Here is a 15,609-nt window from a genome sequence, read left to right on the forward strand (position 1 = left end):
CATATTGGCACATCTGGGAAAACCCGAATCTGAAAGCTTCCAAGTTTTCTCCACCCAAAGGAAAGTCCAAGTTCCTCCCAGCGTCCACATGTCCATCACATGGTCCAATCAAAGCACCGTCCCAACTGGAGATGCCTCCCAGTCACACCCCTCCAGGTGCAGGGCAAGATGTCCTTGACTCTCTGAGAAAGGAATGTTATTATGACTATATATCACCCCTGCTCCCTACAATCCCCCCTCCCTGTTTCCCACAGTAGTAAATGTGGCAGGCCTGAAGGCCCAATGCAAAAGATGGCTTCCAGGCCTTACACCTATAGTCAAATCTTTCCAGACTGAGGATTCTACTGTCCGCATCTATATATACTTTGGGATCTATTAGGGAAGGACTGTCTTCACCCTCTTTCTCTCACAGCTGATATCTAAACTGAGTTGCCTCTTACTCTTCTGGATTGCCACCCCGTCCCTTCTGGGAATCCATCTCCTCACTGCATTCCATCAGAGCATGTTTAAACAGTTTAGCTTATCTTTGCTGGTTCTTCAGTTAGAAACACGGTTGCCTGATGCACTTCTGAAATTCATCTTCCCCCAACATTCATTTTGCAGTCTTCTCAGTACCAGACGTAGGCCATTTCATCGGAAAGGCTTTTAACCTTTGATGATTGGAAGTTGCTTTTAATTGCTTGTCTTTAGACAGATGCTTATTGTGGCTGCTTTCTTATTGTCATTGGCTCAGAGCCAGTCGTTTTGAAAGCAAATCAAATTAAATGAGAGTAGTAAAAAAAATGCAGATGAATTTTTTTGCATAAGGGAGGGAGGGAGGGAGAGAGGGGGGAGAGGGAGAGAGGGAGAGAGGGAAAAAGAGATGCATACATATCCATAAATGTAAAGGTTTCCCTGTCCAGTCATTTTTATTTATTTATTTATTTATTTCTCGAGTACGTATTAGATAATATATATAAGTATAAGCATGAATTGAATACAAAAAATGAATACAATTAAAGGGAACATTAAGACAGGGATGGTAGGCATGCTGGTACTCTTATGCACGCCCCTTATAGACCTCTTAGGAATGGGGTAAGGTCAACAGTAGACAGTCCAACTTTATGTCCAACTTTAGGGGGAGATGCTCATCTCCGTTTCTTACCTGAGGGAGCCACTCAGCTAAGACACTTTCCACGGTCTATGACTATATGCCAAGACACACAGAGCCCTGTAACCTTCCCACCGAAGTGGTACCTATTTATCTACCTGCATTTGCATGCTTTTGAACTGCTAGGTGGACAGGAGGTGGAGCAAGGAACGGGAGCTCAGCCTGTCACGCAGCGCTCAGGTTTCGAACCTGGGCTGCAGGCAAGCACAATGTCTTTTAACCCCTGAGCCATCGCACCCCTGTGTATCCATAGATATGCTTATATAAGCAATGAACAGAAAACCATGCTCAAGTCCATTTATAGAAAAAGTGCTACATTGTACACACATATTATATAAAGGAAAAAAAATGAATTTGTGAGTCACGCTTACTAGAGATGCATAGACAGGCTTCAATGCAGTTCACGTTTGTGATTCAGTTGACAATTCATAAAGATACTGAATTTTTTAACTGAATCAGTTTTAAATTATCAACTGGTTCTGAGAGGCAATTTGATTTGGAGATTGGATAGAACAGCCTCCAAACTGAATTTCCAAACCAAATCTCTTCTCTTGCCCTCATCATGTTCATAATTTAAAACCTTATAAATATTAAGGAACATCTGCATAGGAAATGCCATGTTATTAAAGGGGGAAATCAATTATATATCAAATAGGATTGATATTAAATTATCATCAGTTGAATTTGATCCTCAAAACCTGGACATGATCATTTGCCCGATACCATCCTATCTCCATATTATTATTATTTTTTATTTAAAGTAATTCTAGAATCCCACTTAATACCAAAGCAAATTCAATAAAATATATCAAAATGATATAATGGCAATAAATCAGCAAATGGAAGCTTTGCACATTATTAAAAATACCGCCATTCCCTCAAATATCTGTGGTATACCATGAAAACTATCTTAATTTAAAAGGATGCCTTTTAAAGTTTTTGAAATAATGATCATAACTAAAATCTTCTATTGCTCTTTTATTCCTGCTGTGGGAGGCCATTCACATTAACCTCTTCCCTTATAACCCAGCTCTACATCAAAGGTTCTTCAATTCTGAGCAGTATTCCCCCTTTCCCCATTCCCCACCCCACCCACCAAGAAGAAAAAAAGAGGATGGAAATGTGGGAGATAAGGAGCTTTCATTCCCAGAAACAAGACTTCAATTCTGACCATAACAGGAGTGAAAAGATAAAAGTCAAGCTTCCTTTGAGTTGAGCCAAATGGACTTCATAAATTTGTTACTGCAGTTTCTTGGTTCAGTCTGAAAATAGTTTGCCACTGCTATTTTCTGGTGTGTGTGGGTTTTTTTTTAAAGTTTCCCCATCTAATCTCAGTCATAAATTTTCCCAGTGAAACTCTATGAAAGCAAAAGTTCAACTTTGAAGAAACGTTGGTGCATTTGACTCCTGAGAATACCATAGATACCCAAGAAATATTTAAAAACTAGCTTTTTTTTAAAAAAAAAAAAATCAACCTAGAATTCTAATGACCAGGATCATAGTATCATAATATGGACAAATTATGTGAAGATATAAGTGTCTGAAAGGGATGTGATGGCTCAATGGCTAAGATGCCGAGCTTGTCGATCGAAAGGTCGGCAGTTCAGCGGTTCGAATCCCTAGTGCCGCGTAACGGGGTGAGCTCCCGTTACTTCTCCCAGCTTCTGCCAACCTAGCAGTTCGAAAGCACGTAAAAAAGGCAAGTAGAAAAATAGGGACCACCTTTGGTGGGAAGGTAACAGCGTTCTGTGCACCTTTGGTGTTTAGTCATGCTGGCCACATGATCATGGAGACGTCTTCAGACAGTGCTGTCTCTTCAGCTTTGAAACAGAGATGAGCACCGCCCCCTAGAGTCGGGAACGACTATGTGTGAGGGGAATGTTGTGGCCTGCCAGCAGCCTGCAGAGCTGGCAACGGAGTCAGAGAGTGAGGAGGCTGAGGAAGAACATGGGCCAGTCCTGGAGGCTGGGGAAGGCCCGGATGAGGGCTCTGCATCAGAGGCAAAGATGGAGCCAGGACCATCTGGGAGTGATATGCGGACTCCAGAGCCTCCAGAGGCTGACAGCAGAGAGGCAGAGGAACAGGAGAAGCCTGTTCCTACTGCACACATGAGAAGAGCTGCCAGAAGGCAAGAGCAGCTAAAGCAAAGAGGACGACTCGGGAGTAGGGCCAAGAGATGATTGGCCCCTCCCATAAGGCTTAAAAGCCCAGCAACGGCTCTTGGGCTCTTTGTCGGAAAACAACGTTGATAGATTTGTTTCCTTGTCTTGCTGCATTTATTTCTTGTCGGCGTCTTCTGCTTCTGAACTTTTGCCAAGAAAAGCCTTTGGCAGGTTGCCTAATTAGACCAAGGTTGGTGATAAGGCTGAAGAATTGTGTTATGAAGAATTTGTTTTGAATTAGTTTGGACTATGCTGAGAATGAGTTAATTCTCAGCTGTTCTAATAAAGTCTGTTTGTTTCAAACTGTTTGTGTCTGATAAGATCTACTTGGGCCTGGGTCACAACAGGGAACCTTTACTTTTATAAGTGTCTGAACAAATCTATAATGCTGGGAAAGACAGAATGGAAGGGAAGAAGAGGACAAGGTGGATGGGATCAATTACAGCAGATGTACCCACTGGAATGTTGAAGGTCTGTCGTGGAGGGGTAAATCCATGTACCATAAACCTTATCTCTATTAAGATCTACTATAGTTTTATCAAGTCCAAAAGACTAAAAGTTGGAAATCTTCCAAGAAAATTTGGTTGTCCTCCCTAGGAGGTGAACTATAATCTTCCTCAAGGATGGAGATTCCAGATTTCATTTGAGAAGATTAGGCGAAGCTTTGTTCTGTTGTCCTTTAAATATCCTGACAAGGATAGATCCCCGATGAGGATAGCCAGAATGTTCAAGAATAAATTGGAGAAATGTTGGAAGTGTCATCAGACTCCAGGATCTTATTACCATATGTGGTGGACATGCGCAGAAGCTAAGAGATATTGGACTATACACATGTGGTTGGAAAAAATGATAAAGAGACATATTGACTTTAAACCAGAGATATTTTTATTAGGGATCCTACCAGAGACATATAATAAAGAACTGCAATACTTAATTGTGAATGTTTTAACAGCGGCTAGAAATGTATTTGCTAAAAATTGGAAAGGAGAAAAGTTACCTACTGATGAAGAAGTTATTAAGAAAATGATGGACTGTGCTGAAATGAGCAAATTGACATTTGAAATAAGAGAACAGGAAGATAAACAATATTGTTTGATATGGGATTTATTTTATCAATGGATAGATAATAAAATATGGAGATAAATATGAAATATGAAGTGGAAGTTGAGATAAAATAAGTGAAATATTTCTTTATGAAAATAAGCTTTGGTCATATATTGATATTTTGAAAATGGGATTGAGCACAAAAGGATGTTAATCGATCGATACACTGTCTGTAGTTGTTTGGAATGATGACGGTTTTATGTTTTATTTTTGTTTTAAAATAAAAATTTGCTTTTGCAAAAAAATATATATATATCCTGACAAGCACCAACATCCTTCACTTGACCGAAGCTCAGAATAAAAAAGTTCTAGGAATTAGTAGATGGGGAACTGCCCCTTAGTAACAATGCCAGCTTGACATCGGAGTATTTCCACAAGATGTTTTCCCTGCAAAGAAAATAAATAAATTAAATGACAAAGAAGTGGATGTCTGTATGAAGACATTGTGAAAATTAGATCGTGTTGGGTTCAGTTGCTTCCTACTTGGATATCTCCATCTTCTGCCTGGGGAATAGATGATTATCATCATTACCCAATTAAAATCTGTTGTGGAGTGACAAGGTTGATGGGGCATGAAGCACACCTGACATAGGAGGATTACTTCAGCACCCTGTTTCCTGCTTTACTCTTCTTTCCTTTTTTACATCTCATTTAACAATGCAAGCGTTGTTGCATTTCACATTACCGTTCCATTCGGCAAAGAACTGCTGGTTGGCATACTTGGGAACGAGTTTCCACAGATCTTCCTAGGACCGTGATGGCAAGCCTATGGCACGCGTGCCCAAAGTGGCATATGAAGCCATGTCACCCGGCACGTGCGGCCTTGCCTGTTTGTCTTCCGGGTTTTTGCCGTGCATGCACGCAATAATCAACTGTCCTTCGTGCGCATGGCAATGCCGAAAACCGGTGTGCGTATGAGCATTGACCAGCTGATTGTTGGGTGTGTATGTGCACCAGAATCCAAACGTTTGGCTTTTCTGGAGCATGATCCCTTTGCGTGCGGAGCAGTGCCAAAAACTGGCCTGCGCATCTGTGCTGGCCAGCTGATAATCAGGTGCACATGTCAGTGGTGGCTTGCCCCCAGTTCGGACCGGTTCACAAGAACCAGTAGTAAAACCGGTGGGAGGCTCCGCTCACCACCCAGACGTCATCAGGAAGCTTCTGCACATGTGCAAAAACGAGCGCATGAGCACAAGCGAAGCGAGCACATGGTCCCATTGCGAACTGGTAGTAAAGATAAGTAGAACCCACCCCTGGCATATGTGCATTAGAACCTGGAAGTTCTGCTTTTCCAGAGTGCAGCGTTGATGAGCGCGAGGGCGAGAAGTTTCTGCATGACCTTTTTGGTACTCGGTGCCGAAAAGGTTTGCCATCACTGTCCTAGGAGATGAAGATTCATCCTGTGTTGCAGATATTTCATGAAATGGGGGTTTAAGCAGATGATCTTCAAGATTCTTCCTGGATCTATGATTCAATAAAATTCTTTTAAAGATAATCTCTTCTGCCATTTTCTCTAAGAGACTATATGGGCATTAGAAAGCATTCTGAAACCACACGGGGTTACATTTGGTAACAGGGAGAAATACAGGAGAAATAAAGGCAGGTTTTTGCAAATTCTTGCTTGGTAAAAGGGCATTTGGGGACAGTTGATTAAAATTTCCCGTACAAATTTAGCCAGATTAACAAGAGCTGGAAGGGACTCTAGTCCAACCCTCTGCCCAAGCAGGAAACCCTACACCATTTCTGACAAATGGCAGTCCAATCTCTTCTTGAAAGCCTCCAGTGATGAAGCCAGGGTTAAGTTTTTGGGTTTTTTTTAATTTATAAACTTTATTAAAACACATATAAAACATCTATAAAAAACATTTACATTTACATAACAAACAACATATAAATAAGTTAATCTTTTGAAGCATTGTTTCGTGTTGGTCTTTCAGTTAATACAATTATACTCATTCCCCTTAATCTTAACCTAATACTTTCTTTTTTCTATTTCCCCCTCTCCCCTCTAGTAATTTCCTAAGAATTCCCCCCTTCGTAGTAAAAATAAGTTTATACCTCTATTTTTAGGTTTCCTACTACCGATTTATCTGCCTATAGGAGATTATTTATATACATGTTTACATTTCTATCCTTCTTCTATTTGTATTTCTTCAATGGTAGTGTTATACCATTGGTACCACTTATCCCATACTTTGTAGTACTCTGTCTCTTCTTTTTCCTTTAACTCTTTTGTTAGCCTATCCTTTTCGGCGCATTGAGTGATTTTGTCTATTATTTCTTCTTTCGTTGGGATTCTCTCCTGCTTCCAATTTTTAGCGTATATTATCCGCGCTGCCATTAGAATATGTATCAACAAATATTTTATTTCTTTAAGATATGTTTTTGCAAAAATTCCTAGCAGAAAGGTTTCTGGTTTTTTCTCTATTTGCAGCTTTGTAATTTGTTCCAGCCATTTTTTGATGTTGGACCAAAATTTCTTCGCCGCCGGGCACGTCCACCATAAATGGTAAAAAGTACCCTGTGCGTTTTTACACTTCCAACATAGTGAATTGTTTTTCGGATGAATTTTAGCCAGTCTTGTAGGGTTAAGTTTTCTATATATCACTTTACCAAAAAATAATAATAAATGGATTATACATGAAACAGTTTCCACAATGAACAGTGGAAATACAAGAAACTTAGCAATATTAAATTACAGTGACTCAGTCCAAAATTAAAACAAGGCGATGGATCCATGGCCAACATACCTAACAACGACGCTTGCCAAAAGTATTAATATTACAACTGCAGATTGAGAAGTGGGATAATGTGGTTTGTTTAATTTGAGGCTCAGTTTAATGTTGGATCAAACCATTGCATTGCACTTTGTAAATTACAAGTGTGATCTGATATTGTTCCATATTTGAAGGTTTGTTTGCTTTTAACTAGGATTTTAGGAGTTCTCCTGAATTAGTTTTCATTCTCTCAGTCTTACTGTTAATTGTTCATTGTTAGCCAACAGTGGAATGTTTACATGCTGAAGCTAATTCAGATTAGAATCTTAATCAGCTTCAACACGTAAACATTCCACTGTTATATTATAATCTTAATTGGTCTGATAATTTCCCTGCTTTGTGAACATCTCTAGATACACTTCTAGGAGGAAATAACACAGTTCCTACTGAAGCAGCTTTAGATGTGTGTGCAGTTCACTTCCTGAGTCCTTGGAGTGTTACCCTCTGCGAGATCAGATGGCGAATCTCATTTCAAAGACAAGAATCGTGTACTATCAAATTAACATAGCAAAAAAAAAAAAAAGATTACAGACCAAATAACTGCCTCTATCCTCTTCATGGAAGGATCTTTAGTAAAAGGAGAATGTTCTGTACCATCTAAAAAGAAACTAAAATATGAGAGCAGTGTTGACTGCTGTGCTCCAGGGTGGCCTCCCTGTTCATCATCTGAAGGCAGGAAAAGAAGCTGTGGGTGGAAACTAATCAAGGAGAGAAACAACCTAGAACTAAGGAGAAATTTCCTGAAACCTAGAACAATTAATTTGTGGAATGGCTTGTTGCCAGAAATTGGTGCTCCAACACTGGAGGTTTTTAAGAAGAGATTGGGCAACCGTTCATCTGAAATAGTATAGGGTAGGGGTCTGCAACCTTAAACACTCAAAGAGCCATTTGGACCCATTTTCCACAGAAAAGAAAACACCGGGAGCCACAAAACCCTTCTCGTGCCTGACTATTTCTTGAACGGCCATAAAACTAGCTGTCAGGTTTCAATGCTATCTCAAAATAAATGAATTTCCAAACTGCCGATCTTTAAGGAAATTTTCTCTTTATTTGAGCACAGCGATCTGATCCTGGCTCTTTCGCGGTCAGTACTGACCTTTGCCCCCCAATCCCTCCCTTTCCGATTCCCAGTTCTCTGCTTCTCATTGGCTATCTTCCAAGTCACTTTCCTGATCTCTTCTTCGTCAGATCACAGGAATGTCTCCCCCCCTCTCCCATCTCCGAGGAGACAGAATCTTCAAAGGGATTTAGTAGACAAAAGTTCAAGCTTCTCCCCTCTTTATATATGTCAGTGCTGGGATGCTGACACTAGCATATGTAGTCGAATTAAACGTTCTGTTTTCTTCTGAAACTTTTCTTTTCTTGGATTTATCCATGGTTGGCCCACCGGGGATTGAAAAGTCAATAAATTGTGTGCCGGCACATTGGCAGTTGTGATGCATATTCTGAGTGACAGGGAGCCACAGCAGAGGGGCGAAAGAGCCACATGCGGCTCCAGAGCCGCAGGTTGCTGACCCCTGGTATAGGGTCTCCGGCTTGAGCTTGTGCAGATGTTTGGACTAGAAGAACTCCAACTCTCTGTTATTCTGTTATTTACGTAGAGGACTGAGATGTGATAGAAATGACCAGAACACAGACAAATCAATTGGCTAGTAGCAGAGGTATTCAGCTGGTTCGTACCGGTTCGGGCGGAGATTGCTCGGGCGGAGATTGCCACCCTGGCTCTATGACGTCCTATTTAGGCGTGTTTTTGAGGCTGTGCACAAGCTTAGAAGGCGCGCATGCACGCCAAGCGAGCGTGCGCACGCGCGGCAAACGGGTGGTAAGAATATTAGAAACCCACCGCTGACTAATATCAATAAATTAGATACCAGGCAGTTGGAATGAAGCTCTATGATTGGCTACAATAGGAAAACACCAGAGGAATCTTTTAGAGAAACATCTACAATAGATCAGTGAACAGATAGTGGGTGGGTGGATGGATGGATGGATGACTTTATTAGAAGCCAGAGACTCAACAAGACACATCAAAACAAAACACCATAAGATCCAGGGGTGGGTTCTAAAATTTTTTACTACCGGTTCTGTGGGCGTGACTTATTTTGTGGGCGTGGCTTGATGGTCATGTGACAATTCTTTAGGATTTAGCAGAGGTACTGGTCTACCAGGCTATTAACTGCTTGCAGAGCTGTACCGGTCTACTCATGTATTTTTGCAGGCACTGGTCTACCCATTTATTTTTGCAGGCACCGGTCTATTCATTTGTTTTTGGAGGTACCGGTCTACCACTAAACTGCCTTTTACCACTGATCAGTCGTAGGGTGGCTCTTTGAAGCCCCGCGGCAAGAGTTTAAACAGGTTTTTTCCCTCTAGCCATCAGCTAGGACTCAGGAGGCAGCAATAGATTGGGGATGGGGCCAATAAAAGGGAAACATAATCAGGGGGGTGGGGGGGCAGGACCGGTTCGGTGACGTCATATCATCACCGCTACTGGCTCGGCGGAACTGGGAGGAACCCACCACTGATAAGACGACTGGCCTTATTTTACAGCAGAACTGCAAAAAGTATTGTCGCATTTGTGGGTTTTAAGGTAGCCTTCTGATTCAACCTGATTCCCACAGCACTGTTGCCTTTTGACACAGTGGCTTTTTACATTCCCCTCCCTGTTTTTGTTTGCAGTGACACGGAGAGACACTTAACATTTTCCCATGTTTTGTAAAAGGATCTCGCGGTCGCCTCGTGTTTAACTGAGAAGCAAAGGGGGAAATAAAAACATAGCAACAGATAACAATTTTCCCTACAGTCTCCCGCTTCTTGTCCGATGTGCTACCTTCTCAGCGCGGGAAACAACCAACACCTTTCCCTCTTTGGAGAAAGAGCTCTCGCAACAATATTTTCTATCGCAGCAGACTTAGCAGCAGGAGAAAAAGGTGGAAGGCTGGCAGAATTCATCCACAAACAGCAACTAGAGTAGTGGCCAGAATTGTGGAAACCTTTTGGGGAAAGTTATTTTCTAAAACTAGCTAATAACACCGCTTTTTTTTTTTTTTTGGAGTAGTACCATAAAATTATATATCAATGGAAAGATAATTTAATCAAGAACGTACTGCAATAACTTTTATGAAGGATTTGCTCCTATAATAGCAGTTACAGTATACAGAAGAAAAGTGAAACATGTAGAAAAAATGAGCTATATTGTACAAAAATTATCACCATAGAAAAAATGACATATACAAAAATGATCACGTTAGCTAATCCTTAGTTGGGTAACCTTTATCATGAATTACCACCTTACAACATCTTCCCATGTAGTGAACCAAGTCTTTGAGTTCTGCAGCTGTTACAATGTGAAACCAAGATTGAATGATGGCTTCTATTAACTGGATTTTATTGCTGGGTTGCTTCTGACTAACAACTTTCTTTAGTTGGCTCCATAGATTTTCAATTGGGTGAAGGTCTGGGCTATTCCCAGGCCATTCCAGCAGTGGAATAGGATTATCTTGAAACTCCCCCCCCAAAAAAAGTGATATTATTAGCCATCAAACCTCAAAAATACACTTTTCCCAAAAGGTTTCCACAATTTTGGCCACTACTGTAGCAGCCAGAAGACATGATGGACATTGTTTAATTTCACAAAATGTAGAGAGGCTTAACCCTAGTTTCAATTGGGAAATATGACCATCCTAGACCAAGCCAAGTCCAAAAACACCAGGGAATTTCTGGAAGCCTTTGACAAACTTTGACAAATTAGCCATCAATAAAAGCCAGCATAGACATTAACAACATCTATAGACTATGCAAAAGAGAAAATTAGCAGCCAAAAAGAGAACAAATAAACAAACAAACATACCCCAACCAGCTCTCAACACCCAGATCACCATAGATTAACTTCCAGACCATCAATCAAGTAAACAAGACCCCAATCAAGAAACTGTCAAAGAAGCCAACAGTAAACAACCCAACCAAAGAATCTCTAAGTCTAAGACCTCCCCCACCATCACCGACAAGGCAAGCCACCAGAATATAAATTGTCAGCAAACTACACTCATTACTAGCACTGATGGTGATACCTTGTTTGGGTAATGGAACATCTGCAAGAAAACAAGCAAGCTCAGGACCCCACAGTCTTCGTCGTCTTCTTCTTCTTCTTCTTCTTCTTCTTCTTCTTCTTCTTCTTCTTCTTCTTCTTCTTCTCCTCCTCCTCCTCCTCCTCCTCCTCCTCCTCCTCCTCCTCCTCCTCCTCCTCCTCCTCCTCCTCCATCTGGAAGAAAACTACCAAACTCAGAGAACACCAAGGACCCCACAGTCCTCCTCCTCCTCTTCCTCCTCCTCTTCCTCCTCCTCCTCTTCTTCCTCTTCCTCTTCTTCTCCTTCTCCTCCTCCTCCTCCGTCTCTCCCCTCCCCTCTCCCCCTCCCCCCTCCTCTCTAGCACAGGTGATGTTACTTAGTTTGAGTAATGAAACATCTGCAAGAAAACAAGCAAGCTCAGAGAGCACCAAATGAGCACCCTCATTTCAACTCTGAGCTCCAAACATTCTCCTTTATTGAGACTTAGCATCGCTGATCCTGTCACTTTTCTGTCAAATCCTAGGGAACTGCCCATCAAAACGTACAAACCATAGCTTATATTTATGGTGAGTTGCAAGCTTTTGAATGACTCTTCCCTAGGTAATATACTCTGAGACATCACCAACAAAAGAAATAGAGGAGGAATTCTCAAACTTCTCTCAAAAGACTAGAAAGAGCACCTCTTTTGCAGGTGGCTGAGAAATTGCAAAATAGATATCCATCCAATATTTAGTTATTTATTAGTTCGATTTATACATGCCGCCCTTCTCCGGAGACTCAGGGCGGCTTACAATGCATTAAGCAATAGCCTTCATACTTTTGTATTTACCTGCTTAGTAGGGCTTTTGGGCCCCCCTAAGCAGTGTTCTTTTTTATACAAAGTCAGCTTATTGCCCCCACAAACTGGGTCCTCATTTTACCCACCTCGGAAGGATGGAAGGCTGAGTCAACCTTGAACCGGTGAGATTTGATCTGCTGATCTGCTGAACTAGCAGTCAGCTGAAATAGCTGCAGTACAGCACTCTAACCACTGCGCCACCTCGGCTCTTATTAAGGCTTTTATCCCTTTTCTTAAGTCAGTGACTGCAAACCAACATCAATAAGTCATAAATCACTAGCTGTAGCAACTGTTGTGGCAAATTTAAACAGAACAGTTCATATGCTGGATTAATAAAATGTCAGATGTGGGATTCACATACCATAGCAACCAATTTGCCCGGCCCCGAAAATGTGAGCGCGTGCGACGTCACAAAACACAGCAATTTACTCGCTTGTGTGTGCCATCCACACACACGTGCAATGTGTCAGGCTAATGGTGATTTAAAGCTGACCACCCCTTCAAGACTGCAGATGAGTCAGCAGTCATGCCCTTTAAGAAGCTGTCTATATAAGGGAGGCCATTAGAGGGCATCTCTCTCTCTCTCTCTCCTCATGTATCTGCATTGTAGTTCTCCGTGTAGAGTTGAAGAATGATTGCTTGCCTGGTATGTGCCTACCACTTGTATGTCTGTATATAGAATTCTTGTATATAAATCACTGTTTGTAAAACAAACCTCTGTGTCCTGTATTTTGCTCCTGGGTGATCTCAAAATAGTAGTCACTGCTCTGCCCCAGCTACAGACCCCAAAGAACACAGCCCACACAAAGTCTATACAAAACTTAAATTTACTAAAATAACTCAGTCGTTTCCAAACAAAGGCGGGAGCCAGATTCATTTAACAGCCACATGATTCATTTAACAACTGTGGCAAAAAAAAGAGGTTGTAAAATGGGGCAAAGCTCGCTTAACAACTGCCTGGCCCAGCAACAGAAATTTTGAGTTCGATTGTGGTCATAAGAAAAGGAAGACCTACCTATATATTTAAAATGCATTGGGTATTTTTGTGGCTTGAAATTGGTGCAAAATGAAAGCTGGGTCAACTTATCTGAAGTGGGTTTTTTCCTTCCTTCCTTCCTTCCTTCCTTCCTTCCTTCCTTCGTTCCTTCCTTCCTTCCTTCCTTCCTTCCTTCCTTCCCCTTCCTTTTTTCTTTTTCTTTTTCTTTTCCTTTTCCTTTTCCTTTTTCTTATTTAATGTGTCCAATTTTTCTCTTGCTTTCAGAACTATGGCTTGGAGACTGAAAATTTGAGAACACTTTCCCACAAGCTGAATGCATCCGCCAAAAATCTTCAAAACTTCATCACAGGTAGAAGGAGGAGCGGTCATTATGATGGACGAGCCTCCCGAAGATTGCCAAATGATTTCCTTACCTCCGTCGTTGACTTGATCGGTGCTGCCAAAAATTTGCTTGCCTGGTTAGACAGGTAATTGAGTTTGAATACTGTTTATTTATTTATTTTTTTTAAGGAACAAATGCAGTTCTCTCCTTCTGTCTTCAGCATTCCATTTGCCCTTTGGCAATTTCGTTCACGACTGGTGGATATATATATATATATATTAGTATTTGGATGTTAGAACGAGCTGCCCTTTTGGAGTTGGGGGGGCTAGATTTGAAATCTTGTACTTTTCTTTCATAAATGTTAATTAAAAGTTTGACAAAGAACATAAAGAGAAACACAAAGTGATAAGAGCAAAGGCAGTAAATAAAGGAAGAAGAAAGAAAAAATGGGAAATACAGAAAGAAAAAATAAAAAGACATAGGCAGGAGGAACTTCCAATTTCCTTTGCAGGAGACTGGGAGTTCTAGTCCCACTTTAAGCATGAATGCCAGCTGAGTGACTTTAGGCCAATCTCCCTCTCTCCCTCCCTCCGTCCCTCCCTCTCTCCCTCCCTCTCCCCCTCCCTCTCTCCCTCCCCCTCTCTCTCCCTCCCTCCCTCTCCCTTTCTCTCTCCCTCCCCCTCTCTCTCCCTTCCTCCCTCCCTCTCCCTCCCCCTCTCTCACCCTCCCTCCCTCCCTCCCTCTCCCTTTCTCTCCCCCACTCTCCCTCCCTCCCTCTCCCTCCCTTTTTCCCTCCCCCTCTCTCTCCCCCTTCCTCTCTCTCCCTCCCTCTCTCTCCCTCTCCCTTTCTCTCTCCCCAACTCACTAGTTATTTGTGGTAGGTATTATAGGGAAAATAGGAGGAAGGAGTATTAGTGATGTTTGCCATCTTGAGTTACTTCTAAAGTAATAAAATCTAATAAATAAGTATAATTACAAAATTACCTCTTCATCTATGATCTCTTTCTCTCTCTCCCTCCCTCCCTCTCCCCCTCTACCTCTCCCTCCCTCCTTCTCTCTCTCTCTCCCTCTCTCTCCCTTCCTCTCTCTCCCCATCTCCCTCTCTCCCTCTCTCTCTCCCCCTCCCTCCCCCTCCTTTCTCTCCCTCCCTCTCTCTCTCCCTCTCCCTCCATCCCTCTCTCTCTCCCCAACTCACTAGTTACTTGGGGTAGATATTATAGGGAAAATAGGAGGAGGAAGGAATCTAATAAATAAGTATAATTACAAAATTACCTTTTCATCTATGATCTCTTTCTCTCTCCCCCTTCCCTCCCTTCCTCCCTCTCCCTCCCTCCCTCCTTCTCTCTCTCCCCAACTCACTAATTATTTGGGGTAGATATTATACGGAAAATAGGAGGAGGAAGGAGTATTAATGATGTTTGCCATCTTGAGTTACTTCTAAAGTAATAAAGAGGGATAAAATCTAATAAATAAGTATAATTACAACATTATCTCTTAATCTATGATTACAAAAGAATGCCCTCTTTACTATTATCTGGAGTATTTATTTATTTTTTCTAATCATCAAAAGCACAGTTCCTAAATGCATCTGTTTCTAAATGCATCTGTAGATAACTGTTTTTTCTCCAATCAAAGAAGCTAATTTAGCCATCTCTGCAAGTTCCACCATCATCTTCATCAATCATTCCTCCACACATAACAGACTTTGCACACACACACACATTTCATATTGTATAAAAAACAGAAGGACTGGGGTGACATGATAGCAGGATTCCAATATTTGAGGGGCTGCCACAAAAAAGAGGGGGTCAAGCTACTCTCCAAAGGAAAGACAAGAAACAATGATTAGAAACTAATCAAGGAGAGAAGCAACCTAGAAATAAGGAGAAATTTCCTGACAGAACAATTAATCAGTGGGATGCCTTCAGAAGTTGTGGGTGCTCCATCTCTGGGAGTTTTTAAGAAGATATTGGACAGCTACTTGTAGGAAAGGATATGGGGTCTCCTGCTTGAACAGGGGGTTGGACTAGAAGACCTCAAGGGGTCCTTTCAACTCTGTTATTCTGTTATTCCCAACCATGAGTTCCCAACTATGTGGACCAGTGGTGAAATTCAAATTTTTTTACTACCGGTTCTGTGGCCGTGGCTTGGTGGGCATGGTGTGACTTGGTGGGCGTGGCAGGGGAAGGAT

At 41.6% G+C, this 15,609-nt stretch overlaps 1 protein-coding gene across 1 annotated transcript in view; it reads left to right on the forward strand.

The window, feature by feature from the left end:
- The window catches only part of LOC117669499 (connector enhancer of kinase suppressor of ras 2-like), a 392,766-nt gene that overhangs the window by 173,764 nt on the left and 203,393 nt on the right, over positions 1-15,609 (forward strand). Inside the window, exon 3 of the mRNA XM_060692093.2 lies at positions 13,361-13,563. Coding sequence (XP_060548076.2) covers positions 13,361-13,563 — 203 coding nt within the window. The remainder of the gene's footprint in view (positions 1-13,360; positions 13,564-15,609) is intronic.

This window comes from Pantherophis guttatus, chromosome 12, assembly GCF_059756535.1.
Source record: "Pantherophis guttatus breed Tessera chromosome 12, ASM5975653v1, whole genome shotgun sequence".
Classification (NCBI taxonomy): domain Eukaryota; kingdom Metazoa; phylum Chordata; class Lepidosauria; order Squamata; family Colubridae; genus Pantherophis; species Pantherophis guttatus.